General features: G+C 38.5%; 1 protein-coding gene across 6 annotated transcripts in view; it reads left to right on the forward strand.

Moving 5' to 3' along the window:
• The window catches only part of MYO16 (myosin XVI), a 393,567-nt gene that overhangs the window by 180,592 nt on the left and 199,308 nt on the right, over positions 1–13,667 (forward strand). For all 6 annotated transcript variants that reach the window (XR_003921201.2, XM_029999071.2, XM_029999067.2 and 3 more), the window contains exons 7-8: positions 406–531; positions 13,185–13,260. Coding sequence is in view for 5 of the 6 variants with exons in the window: in XM_029999071.2 (XP_029854931.1) it covers positions 406–531; positions 13,185–13,260 (202 nt within the window). In the remaining variant the exon portion in view is untranslated. The remainder of the gene's footprint in view (positions 1–405; positions 532–13,184; positions 13,261–13,667) is intronic.

Here is a 13,667-nt window from a genome sequence, read left to right on the forward strand (position 1 = left end):
TTGATTTTGGAGTAAAGTAGTGTCAACTTACATCTGGGGTATTTGAACTGCCACAAAGAAGGTTAGGTCTAGGCCAAGCTCTGTTGAAATGTATGAAGCTACCTGGGCTCATGAAGTTTGTGTGTGTGTTTGAAAAGATGTTTGCTTGAAATGGCGTGAAAAGTATCTAGTGAGACTAGATTAAGTAGTTCTCAATAAGCTAACATTCTTATTTTTTTGCAGGTTTTGTTTATAAATGCTAAAAAAGATTCTGCAGTGGGTTTCTAGTCTGTTATCGCATGTATATTTTGTATTTGTCATTATCGTGATTTAGCCAGTTAGGTCTGTGGGGCAGCCAAGATATGCAATAGCATGTCACGGTTTTTTCTGAGTTCTTTAAACTCTTAAGATACTTTTATATTGCAGCTGCATGTGGCCTGCGCTAATGGATACAAGAATGTTGCATCTCTGATACTGGACCATGGGGCTGATCTCAATGTAGTGGATAATCAGTACTGGACACCCCTACATTTAGCTGCAAAGTATGGACAGGTAAAGCACAATTTTTTCACCTGCTTCTCTTTTCTTTGTGGTAGTCTTCTGTAGCAATAGCAGATACTTTCAAGTCAGGGAGACTATTCTGGTTTTAATGTGGAAAGCTTACACACTCTGTACTATAGGTGGCATCTCAAATGACAGAGAACATTTGAGAATAAACACTGTAAAGCTATCAACCCGATACAGCTCATTAAAATCAATCTACCATCAACAGCAGTTTGTCTCCAGCAAAAATTAAATTTGCACTGACATTTGAAAGGGAGCCAAAATAACCACTTTTGTCTGTTATTTTCTTATATTCTGATGTCAAACTCTTACTTTTAGCTAACTTTTTTTCTGTGTGTAGTTTTGTGGATGAATGTCCAGGGTTCACTTAACACAGCAGTTGCATTCAAACTTTTCCAGTCACTGAGTTGTGGAGGGGTGACCTGGGTTTGGGATTTGGAGGCCATGCCTAAACATGACTTGGGGCTCTTAATTTCCTACCTTTTCACTTTTTCTTCATCCTCACTCTCCCCAGACATGCTCAGTGAGCCTTTGTTATAGTCTTGACCACTTTAGGAGTGCTCCCCATGGCTCCCACTTGACCACCTCATGGCTCACAAATCACCACTTACCCACAGGTACCTTCCAAAAACCTCTCTGATGCATCCTAGCTCAGCCTCCTGTGTTCCTCCCCTTTTCCCTCTGAGGTCTCTGCTGCAGCTCCTAGAAGACTCGTCCTTTCCTATCTTTGTCCTCCACCAGGAGGGGCTGGACCTGCTCTGCTAGGGACACAAGATTGAGCTTCCCAGTGTTGCTCTGAATAAAAATGGCTTGCTTCTGTTCAGATTCCTGCTGATGGCAGGGATATCCTTCCTGACACTGTGAATGTAGGTGTGGTGAATTAGTCAGAGAATGCTATGAATTGGAGCTGTCAAGCCATTCCCCTGTTTCTTCGGTACTTTGCCGTCTTGCAATGCCTATTGCTATCGCCATCAACGATGCTTTTAAATGTAACTCAGAATGGCAAGAAGTTGTTGATTCTAAACAGGACTCTGGTTTTCTTTTTTTTATGTTCTAATAAATATAAATAAAAATCTTCACAGGCTTCTGCTGGAGTATGAATTCCATAGTTAGGTAATCTTAATTCTGTTCCTGATTTTGGTGGAAACAATCCCATTCATTTAGCTGAATCTCTAGCCAGTGATTGAGGAGAACTAGGATTTTTGTTCATGTGTGGTTCTGGTAACTCAGTTGCTTTTTGGTACTCCTGTGAGTAAACCTGTGAATTACAAGATGAAGGTGGTGAGATACAAGAGGTGAGGTGCAGCTGATCTGAATAAGAAGCCAAGATTGCTTTTTTTGTTGGTTTTTTTTTGTTTGTTTGTTTGTTTGGGTTTTTTTGAGTCTTTCACTGTAGGTGATCCACATGTTAAGGTTTAAGGAGTAGATTCTAAGCATGCCAAAATGTCTAATGAAAAGCAAAAAAGATATGTATATAGGTAGACAGATGTAATTCAAGTACTTATGCATGTATATTGTAATTCACCTATCAGACTGTCTTCTTTAGAAAACTGCTACGTATACAGCATATTTTTAGGTTTGCAAAACTATTTAAGGATACAATTCAGTACTTATGCTATATATTGATTCATGTCCTGTTGCTCATTAAAATGACATATGTGTATTTCCTTATAGCACATGTTCTCATTTTCATTGAATATACAGCTTCCAACCTCTTTTCAGAGTTCAGAAAATAAATAATATACTTTCTAGCAAGAAGATAGTAAAAATAATAGTAAAAATAAATGTGTTTGAGACTAGTTGGTTGTGCTGGGGTATAGATTTCTCCTATTGAGATACAGGGTATCTGCTCTTTTACAGGGTATGAAAGCTTAGCATGTTTTCATAATAGATTAAGTCATTAGTTTATATGAAGTGTACCCTCAATAATTTCTGGAAGGTTAAATTTACAGAGAAAATTTTTCTGCAAAAATACACTGAACCCAAGTTTTATTAGCAAGTGAGGCATCAGTGACTTTTTGCACGTACTGTAGTCTTTATTTTTCTCATCCCATCTTGTCCTGTGCTGTTCTGTAGTTCTACTGCCCTCACTGATCCCTCTGGATTGTCATGTGATGCTGCAGGTGGGCACACACTCCCTCTACCTGTGCTTGAACTTCAGTAGGGCAAAAAACCTCTTACTTAGAAGAAAGGTGATTGCAGTGATGTAATCTTGAGCTGGAGTTACTATTTCTTAGTTTCAGGATGGCTTGCAAGTTCGGGCTTTGTACTGCATTAATGTAGTTATACGATGGCTGTCTTTTCTAGTGTGAAGCCTAAACACTAGTTGTATTGAAAAGGACACGAAAAGGACTGTGGAAGAACTTTTCTTTGGTTATATATGTGTAACACGTATATGTTTGCAACACTAACCCCGGATGACTTGAAATACCTTTTTTGTCATGAAGTTGGGTATTCTTCTTTTTGAAACAGACCTGTACATGTAAAGTTTGCAATTGAAACTGGCTAATGGAGAAAATGTCTTTCCTTTTGAAGTGTTGTAAGAGCTCAGATTGCTATTTTGTGAGATGATCCTTTTTGCTGGCTCTTTTGTTGAACTGTGTCTCCCTTTATGTCCCAGATGATGGTGGCAGTGATTCTTACTATTCCAGGAGTTTCTGGTGAGAAGCCAGGGACCAGTTGTGCTAGTCGCTGTGCAAGTGCTATGGGTGCACGTGGAGGAAGACAAATGAAGTGACATTGCGTCTTCCTTCCTGAAATTAACAAAACACAAAGCAGATATCTTCCCTTTGTAGTGTTAATAAATAGTACAATTTGGAGATACTTTATTATCATCATAGATAATTTGCCATCCTTATTTAGGAGATCAGTATGGCTTTCATATGGATTCTGTTTGTAAGAAACAAGTAAATAATTTAAATTCCTTTATAAGAGGGATTTATTAGCTATCAGGGAAAATATTTCATCCAGTAGCTAAGCCATAGGGGTGTTTTTAAAATTTCCTTTCTTATGATGATAATTTTGAAACATCTTTTAGCCTTAGTATGATTTCATATGCATATCATATTTATAATTCCATTCTGAGTAATTAATTATAAACAAATACGAGCATTGTTACTATTTTGGGAAAAAGTAGGATGGCAGAATGGGAATGACCTTAAATCAAGACATGATTTGGATAGTCTGTTTTAAATTAAAATACATTAAAGAGGGAATAGTTATTTTTTAGCCAAAAAATACTAATGTTCCCTGAGAAAGTCATTAATATGAATTCTGGACTCCATCCCTTACAGTTTCACCTCTTATAACACGTATTTGTGACAGGTTTTTTTAAGAAGTCTCACTTGAAGAACTTGTTGCAGTGATAAATCTTGTATGTTCTACTAGAAGACTGTAAAAAAGTCTATTTCGTTTTAGTTTGATGTTCTTTTCAATTCTTGAGAGGATTTCTTTCCTTCCAGGAAGTATCTGAACAGAAAAATAGCCTTTTTTTGTCTTGTAGCTTATCTAATAAGCAATGATCCTTTAATGACTGGTCACAGAAGTTTCAAAAAACCCATTCTAAACCATTGTTGTTTAGTAGTTTACTAGCATTGCTGCTGCAATACCTGCAGCCAAACCCCATCCAATATATAATTAATATTATATTCCACGAGTCATAAGGAGTGATAGTTTTTACTGTTTATGAGGTACCTAAATTCTTAGTAATTCAGATATATTTTTCTTTTGGAGAAGCTGCTTACCTTAATAAAATGCAATTGGATTAGTTATACAAATTACAAATTTAGTTTTTGCACTATTTTGTTATGGAACTTACATTCATTCATTTTGTGTATTATTTTCTGAAAAAGTTTGAGTAGTGATATTCTTATGAAGAAGTTGTTACATTGTTTGAGTGACATCCAGACTCAGTTGAAGGACCGGAGCTCTATACATACACAGTTTTATGTTTGCAAATACACAAAATACAAAAAATGAAAAAAACCCCACAAAATACACAAAATGAAAAAAAAAACCCCAAACCAACTGTATTTGGCTATTTGTAAGACCATAACAATAATAGACATGGTACTAATTTACCTGGAAAAAAAAAAAAGAAGAATCTACTGAAGTTTTAAATTTAGAGTGAGAAAATTTAATTTGCATCTGTACAGGAGGACACTTGTAAAGAATAAAGGCGCTGCAAGCTTCTTTTTACAAATCTCAAGTTGTAAATTAATACACAATGTAAGTGGATTACAAAAACCTTATTGCTCCATCTCCCACAGTAAATTACATGAGAAATTATTGGAGCAGAGAGACATTATCCTGAGTGAGCTAAGCATGTGAAAGACATCACACCCACACCTTATGATCAAAACCTGGCTTGTAGAGACACCTCGATAATGGCAAAACCAGTTTTATTTAGGATGGGATTGTTCTCAGTGAAATTTAACCACCTACAACCTAAGTGCAAAGTCAAAGCTTTGCCTGTCTAATGTGAAGAATCACCTCTAGAGTGCAATTTAGACAAATCTAGGAGATGCATTTAAAAAGGTGGGATGAATCATTACTTAGAGGTCTGACCCTCCCTGATTGTAGAGGTCATGGGCAACTAGCATATGTTAGAGGTCTAACCTGAACGTTTTAAAATTTTACAGGAGGAATCCAGACAAAGTGTTGGGCAAACAGGCCAGAGGATTGGTCAGTTGCCCACTGGATGTGCTGGGTCTCCCCAGTCATCATGAAGGAGGCATGGAGTTTATGCCTTACTCTTAGCGTAAAGCTGCACAGAGTGAAACCTACAGAGGGAGTAGCGTTAAATACTTAACAACAATACTGATCTTACCAAAAGCAAAACATAGCAGTAGGTTGTTGCATTGTTTCCAAACAGGGAATAACTCAGAATTTTAAGTGCCATTATGTATTATCTGATGTTAAAAAAAAAAATATCTGTACCTGTCTTTACCTATATTTGTAAAGAAAAGCAGTCTCACAGATAAATTTACCATCTAAAATTTGCTAGAACAGTATTAGTCCAAATACTGAAAAAGAGCATGAGTGAATGATAAATGAATTGTCCTATTAGTGCCAGAGTGTGTAGATGCAGAGTAGAACACCTTTCTTGCATAGGAGTACAGGATATTACTAGTGAGTTTGAGGGTTATGTACAGGATGTGGCTACTGAGTACAGAATAAGGCAACTGAGGCTACTGCCTGAAGGTAAGTCTCTCTGTAAGATGAGGATCTGCTTTGCAGGAACAGATTAGGTTACCAATGTGTGCAACAGACTATTAACTGAAATACTACCAGCTGCAAATGTTAAAAAATAATGTTAATAGCATTAAAAAATGGACATATTTTTAAGCAAGGTTATTCTTACTTTCTAGGACTGTTGTAATTCCCCTCCCGTAACTATTAGGGCTAAAAGCAAGTTATTGTTTTTAATGCACATTGAGATTCTAACATTATAGCAAAAATGGATATTATTGAGGTATTAAGGTCATAGTTGCTTTCCTTAATAATTTTACCTTAATACAATGATGGAGTATAATAACCTCTTCGACACACAGGCAAATCTGCATCAGTGACACACAAAAACCTCTTCAAAATAAGATATGAGGTCAGCAAAACCAGCCTCAAGAAATAAGAATGTGCCACGGTTGCCTATGTAAATTTAACAGGACCTTTTGGACATACACATTCTTAATACTGTTATTGATGGCATTTTGAACTCCCTTGTCTCATTCGCACGCAGCATGGGGAGTGCTGGCGTGTATATGTATATATGTGACTGCTGCCTGTGCACACCAGAGTGGGGCACGTGTTGTCACTTGGGTACCACACTGCCCATGCTGGCACTGATACCAACTACAGAAGGGCAACTTGTATGTCTCAGGCTGGCCCCCTAATTTGAATTTAGCACAGCAATCACTTTGTGAACAGCTAGTAATCTGGCATTGGTACTGCTGTCCCCGCTGGACATCTTCCAGGCTGCTGTGATCAGGAGAGCACACGCTTGTCCTCCCCGTGGTGGGAATAGGCTGGAGCTCTGACATTTGCCTTGGGTACTTTGGCACAATTCCCAGGCACAAGCTGTTTCTTTGTTGTTTATCGCAGAAATGTCACCTTTCAAACAAGCTATTGGAGGCATGCAGGTCAGAGCTGACTTCCCCAGTAGCTTAAACACTGCCTCTCCCAAAATTTCATCCCTGGGGGATGCTGCCTATGTCTAAACTGTTAAATTGCTAAATAAAAGAAGGCTAGGGATTAAGCCAGGCAACAGTCTGGCTTGCATTCATATTGTTTAGAACTAGTTTCCTCTATAGGAGATTAGTCTTGTTTGTAGAGAGCTGGTTGGAGTGGTCCAAAGCAGAGTCAAGGATGGAACTAACAGTTAAGGAGTGTGGATTATAAGGGATGCTTAAGCTTGCTCCATTGCACTCCCTTACTTAGCGAGACAGATTTAGCCTCTGGCTTTGAGGTTTAACAGTTTCATGATGTCAAAAAAAAGGATAAGAGAGTCGTCGAACTGCTGACTGTACCTTCCAAGGTAACTCCTGCAGTAGCAAGGATTTCTTCCCATCAATAAATTGGCAATATCCGAAATAAATAAAAATTGTTTAGAGAGCTCAGATGCCTACCTCATGTTTCTTAGCATGTTATACACGTCCAGTGTCATTTTCAAAATTTATGTCTGCAATTGCTGTTCTGTAAGTATGTTCTCCCGTAACACACATTTGGTTGGCTTGTTTGCTTGGACTGAATCATACCCCTCTGTCTAGTTAGTTCATCCAAACACAGTATTTCTTTCAGATCATAGAAGGAGCTCTGTGCTTCTTGCTGAAGTCTGAGAGAACACACCTTCTTACTATGTGACCTAATTTGCTGATCGTTACCAAAACACACTAGTCATTTGACTCAACTATGAACTGTAGTTTCATTTTCTTTTCTTTAAGTGCATGTTGACCTCGAAACAGAAAAAAATCCACAATCCATCATTAGGATATGCTTCAATGTAGATGGGATATCTAACCCACTGTAGGAAATGATATTTAATCTCATTCAAGTTTGGCCATTGCCATAGCAGTTCCTTTGAATGCAGTTTCTGAACTCCTGTGAACACATTCCACAAATGTTTTCAATGGAAGAGCCTAAAGAAGGGGATGCTTGTTCAGTATTTCAAAAAGAATAGAGTATAGTCACTCAGGGAATACGTATTTTCCCTGTCAAGCAGTTGGAATCTTTCATTTATGGTCAGAAAATCCTCTAGAGAATGTTTTATCCAGACATATCTCACCCTCTTTTCTTTAGTCTTTTTTTTCATCTTTGGCATGTGTGATTGTACTCAGGTAGAAGAGCAGCATTTCCCTTCAGATCAAAGTACGCTCATTTTCCTCAAGCAGAGAGACCACTTTGGGATTTCTGCCTGTGATATCTTTCTTTCAATATATTCAGAAGGTTTCTATAAATGATTCAAATGCTAATTGTGGGTACAGAACACTAAGGCAAAAAAAGCTAGATTCACACAATACCAAATGATAAGAAAACTGATTTACAAGAGCTTCAGATACAGACTAGAGACAACCTCAATTTTCAAAATTAGTATAAAATTCTCAGTGTTTACATCTATGTTTTTAAAGATGAGATGTGCAGCCTACACTATATACTTACTTGATTATTGCAGGATCTTAGTGATCAATATAAATTTAATTTTCCTTGAAATACCAGCTATAGTGACTTTCTCTCATATTCGGGACGCATATATGAAAAAAGTCTAGTAAGACTGTTCAGGCACAAACTTTGAGAAGTGCCAGATTTATGATTCTCTCTGTAGTATTAATATATAACTTGTAGGAATATAACTTATAAGCATCTTTAATCACAAGATCAGATACTGTTGTTCCCTGACTTTATTTTTTTCTCTGTCTAATTTTCTGGTGGATTAAAAAACAGAAATGTAGGTTATCAGTCTTGAAGTAAGGATTGCTGAAGTTTTTACTTCAGCTGTAGAAAAACTTCAAGTAACCTTTGTTACTTGCTTAGATAGCTGAAAATAGTATTAGGTTGTCCTTCTTGAACCTATTCCAGAGGTTTAAAAGGCATACTCTTAGGCCATATAGGTTAAACATGCTGACTGCAGAAAGGCAGCGGTGACATTTGAGGAACCTGAGTTCCATTCCAAGCTCTTGTGTATGAACAGAGTCTTCACGGTTCATGCCTCCCACACGCAACCTTATTTGTCTCATTGCCTCCAGTCTGTTCCATTCTTGTCTTGATTCTGTTGTCTTATTGTCCCATTCATTTTCCTGGCTTCATGTCCTTTCCTTACGTGTTTTATCCCAATCCTAATTTCCTTGCACAGCCAGCTTCTGCCCCTCCTCCTCTCCCTGGTTCTTATCCAAGCTTTCTCTTTTTTCTACTTTGGCTTCATGCCAACCTTCCAGCCCTTCTGTTACGCTTATCCCTTTTTCCCACTTACTTACAGTCCCAACGTCCCTTGTGCAATCTTGGTGGTTTTTCCTCACTATGTCACTTTCTTCTTTTTTTTTTTTCCTGCTTAGTCTGTCTCTACCTACATCCTGCCTCCTTGTCATGTCTCTCTTCTTCCCTTTCACTTCATTTATTTCATGCTGTTAGTTCCAATGTCCAGAATTTTATCCATGCTCTGTTCTATTTTTTCCCCTCTGCTCTTTCTACCCCGCTGCTAGTCTCATTCCTGCAACCTACTTTTTCTAATCTGTTCCACTTTGCTGACCACAGGTGGTTAGGGTCCCCCTTTTTCTCCACTGAAATAGAAAAAATACTTTCCTCATCTATATTGTATTAAGAAGGGAGATCTGTAATGAGTTTCAGACATCATTTCCTGTTTCTAAATCAGTACTGTGAATCAGATTTGTGATTGCAGAGAAAATGCTATTCAGCCTCTGAACGATATTGCTCTTATTTAGGGGTTTACCTATGAGACTTTGGCTTTAAGGGAAACTCAGTCTTCTAAGGCATACTATTATGTAATGGAGAACAAATACATAATCTTCAAAACTCAATTCACAGTAACTCTAATAATTTAGTAATTACCTCACTCCCTAACGTTGGGAGTATCTGTCTTGGGATTTGTTTTGTTTGTTTCACTCCCCAGCAGCTTCAGGTCCCTAACATACACTTTTCTTTTTAAAGTCCTTGATGCTTCTGTCGCCTCTTGTCCTGTCACTGGGCACCACTGGAAAAAGCCTGGCTCTGTCCTCTTTGCACCCTCCCTTCAGGTATTTACCCACATGGATGAGATCCCCCTGAGCCTTCTCTTCTCCAGGTTGAAGAATTCCAGCTCTCTCAGCCTTTCCTCATATGTGAGGTGCTCCAGTCTCTCAGTCATCTTAGTAGCCTTTTGCTGGACTCTCTCCATGTCTCTCTTGTATTGAGGAGTCCAGAACTGGATACATACAGTACTCCATTTGTGGCCTCACCACTGCTGAGTAGAGGGGAAGGATCACCTCCCTCAAGCTGCTGGCAACACTCCTCCTAATGCAGCTCAGGATACCGTTAACCTTCTTTGCAGCTAGAGCACATTGCTGGCTCATGTTCAACTTGTCTACCTTTTCTGCAAAGCTTCTTTCTGGCCAGATGGCTGCCAGCATGTGCTGGTGCCTGGGGTTGTTCCTTCTCAGGTGCCGGACTTTGCACTTCCCCTTGTTGAACTTCATGAGGTACCCGTCAGCCCATTTCTCCAGCCTGTCAAGGTCCCTTCTGGATGGCAGCACGAGCCTCCAGCATATCAGCCACTCTTCCCAGTTTGGTGTCATCTGCAGACTTGCTGAGGGTGCACTCTACCACGTTGTCCAGATCATTAATAAAGATGTTGAACAGGATTGGACGCAGTACTGTTCCCTGGGATACACCACAAGTTACTGGCGTCCACCTAGACTTCTTGCCACTGACCACCACACTGTGGGCCCAGCCATTGAGCCATTTTTCAATCCAGCTGAATGGTGGAATGGCAGTGCATTACCTGTTTCTCTGCTTGGCAAGCATCACATCAGAACAGGCTGTTTACAATGTAGATTGCAGATATTTTGAAGACTTCCTTACTCGTATAAGGTGCAGCCTAGAAAAAGCACAGAAATAGGTATTTGAAAATTTATTAGTGATGGCCAAAGTCACAGACTGATGTGAGGTGGGAACTGGAGTCTGAATGCTGAATGAGTGGGAATAGGTAAAGCACGGAGGGTCTATTAAGGCCTTTGAAAACAAGGGCAAGCAGCTTCTGGCTTGGTGAGAAAAGAAGTAGCTGAGGGGAATCTAAAAGTTAGGACTTTCAGATTAAAGGGGTGAGACAGGGAAATATTCCTTGCAGCAGCATTCTCAACAGTCAAAGGGCAAGATATCCAGTAAGAGGTGTCAGAGAGAGGTAAAAAAATTATAATTTGGTCAGAACACCAATAGAGAGAGAGCCATGCTTTATTAGTACAGGAAAGGTAACTAAGTTTGTGTTTCGTAAAGGAGGGTACTCAGAGATAAGTTCCGAAAAGAGAAAAGTAATGTCTAAGGGGTTTCCTGGTGTCCTGTCAAAAGGCACTGAATAAATAATAAAGGGCACAAGAGGAGAAGCAAGGCAATTGATATTTTGTAAGCAGATGTTTTAAATAATTGCCATTACTAGTAGTTTTCTGTACAGTGAATCATCACATTGTCTGTTTTTTTCATTTATATCAATGGGCAAAGACAACACTGGAAAATAGGAATACATACATGCTCATTTTATTCTTAGGCTCTACAATATTTCATTAGATACTGCAGTTTCTCTTAACATGGTCATATCTCCTTTATTTGCAACTCTGCAATTGAAATATCTTTGGATAGTGGTCATTTGCTGTAATTACTCTACATATATTTCTACTGTTAGGCACATTTCTGAAGATATGGCAATTGGATTTTAAAGTACTCCTCCTAAAACATAAGTGAGGTTAAAACTGACAGAGTTTTGTGTATCTAAAAGCAGGTAATTGAAATTGCCAGTGACCTGAATACCTTAGTCTTTGCATCAAGGATTCCCAGCTGGAGATACTCCATTGGCAGCAGGAAGCATTAATATTGGAGCACAGAATTTCTTGTGGCATAAATCCAAAACTTTGGTAACCCAAAAAGCTGTGTATTGTTACTAAACTGAAAGTGCATTTAACCCCCCCCTCCTTTGATACAACCACTACCACTTTTCAGAATGACTGTTAAGGAGATTATGCAACTGCTGCTGATGTAGTCAGCTCAATGACTAAGTATGTTCCATTTTTTTCATAATGAAAAAACACAGAGATAGATGCATTGAGAGTTCTCAGTTGAAAGGGGCTAACTGGGTTTGGAAATAAACCTAGTACGGCTTCCTCCCTGCTTCCACAGTTTGCTGAATTTTCTACTGTAACTGGCAGAAGGGAAAGCCAGCATTAGAAAGCTGAGGAGAGAAAGATGATCTTATTTTTATAGGCATTTGCAACAGTATTTTCCTGTTTTTCTGTGATTAGAAGCTTGGGCTTGGTTGTTTGGGGGTTTTTTTTGCATTTAACTGATTCCTCCTTATCATGGTCTTTTGTAGTAAGTTGCCTCCTGTGTACTGAATCCATATTCAATTTTATTACTTTTATTGCAATGATTTCTTTCCTGTTTAGCCTTTATTTATTTATTGCTTGTTTTTATGCCAAATTACTATCCTTTCCCTTAGCTGCCTACCAATTCAGGTCTCATTTATCTGTAGCTCTCTTCTGCTCCGAAGAATCCTTTCTTTTCTGCACAGCTTATTTTCTCCTGTGCTCATTCTGGCGTCCCCTGTTGGTTACATTTATATTACAAATTGTAATTGCTTTAACATATATCCCAAAATGGTAAAAGTTCTCTCATTTAGTTGAGCTCTATATTCACATTCTAAATGTATTTTTTGCTCCTTGTGCAGTTTCTTACTCCTTTTTGAGCAACCAGTTTGTCAGGGTAGACATTACTACAGCCTTTGATGGAGAAATACCTCTACAGAGACTTCGCTGCAGCAGTAGAAATGCTCACTAAAAACAGTTGCTTGCAACATTCTTGCAGGAATTGAAAAATATGTTTTAGCCTTTTTATATGGCTAAAAATATATATATAATCACCATTATATGATACTCCACCCTACTCTACTGTACTGTAATTGCTACCATTACTAAAATGTTAAATAGATTTGGTAAACATAAGATAAATGTGCCAATTTCTACTACTGACAAAAACCAGATTTACTTCCATGTTGGCTGTCAGTCAGGTCCCTTTGGCAGTGATGGTACACTTGTTGAATGTTAGGAATAAAGAAATATTTGTGATCTAAGTCATGGCAGGTGATGATGGAGGGTTAGGTTTTTTCCTTACTGACGTGGATTCGTTTACACGTGAAAGGATGGAGGGAGACTATGGGGGTGGAGTTATGCTGAGGGGACATTGAAATTGTATGGAAACTGCATTTTAGTCTGCTGCTTGTGATTTATACTAACGTATGTAGTAGCTGCAGAAGGAGGGATTTTGGAGGTGTTCCGTATGGTTTATCATACGATTTCAGCTAGTGCAGGAAGGAATGAATAAACTAAATGACAGGCATACTGCTTCTGTCCTGCTTCTGCCATTTCAAACACTTCTGGTTTTGCCCATTTTAGACCAACCTTGTGAAGCTGCTCTTGATGCACTGGGCAAATCCCAGTCTTCTTAACTGCAATAATGAAAAGCCTTCAGGTAGGTGAAAATCCATGTATATTATGTATGTACAAGTTACTGTGACACTGTTTTCTTTCCTTCTTGTTTTCTTAGTTATACAGACAGAGGCACACATATATGTGTATGTATATAGTTTATATAGTGTGTAGAGTTACATACAGATTTGCATGTGGGTATATATGTTTTTTCATATATTACTGAAAACTGCTAGTCGTGATCATGCAGGATGTCATATCAAATCACAGCATGTTCTTCCATGTGTTGCATTCCCTGTTTAGTTATGTTTCTTCCTTGTAAGTTCTTCAGTGCTTTGGTGGCAGCTGCATTTACACTTCCTTGGTGACTTCTTACTGAGTTCCTTTCTCTGTCTCAACTGATGATAGTACATAGCCCTCATGAACTGGATTCTCTATAGCTGTTTACTG

This window comes from Aquila chrysaetos, chromosome 23 (assembly GCF_900496995.4).
Source record: "Aquila chrysaetos chrysaetos chromosome 23, bAquChr1.4, whole genome shotgun sequence".
In the NCBI taxonomy this organism is placed as follows: domain Eukaryota; kingdom Metazoa; phylum Chordata; class Aves; order Accipitriformes; family Accipitridae; genus Aquila; species Aquila chrysaetos.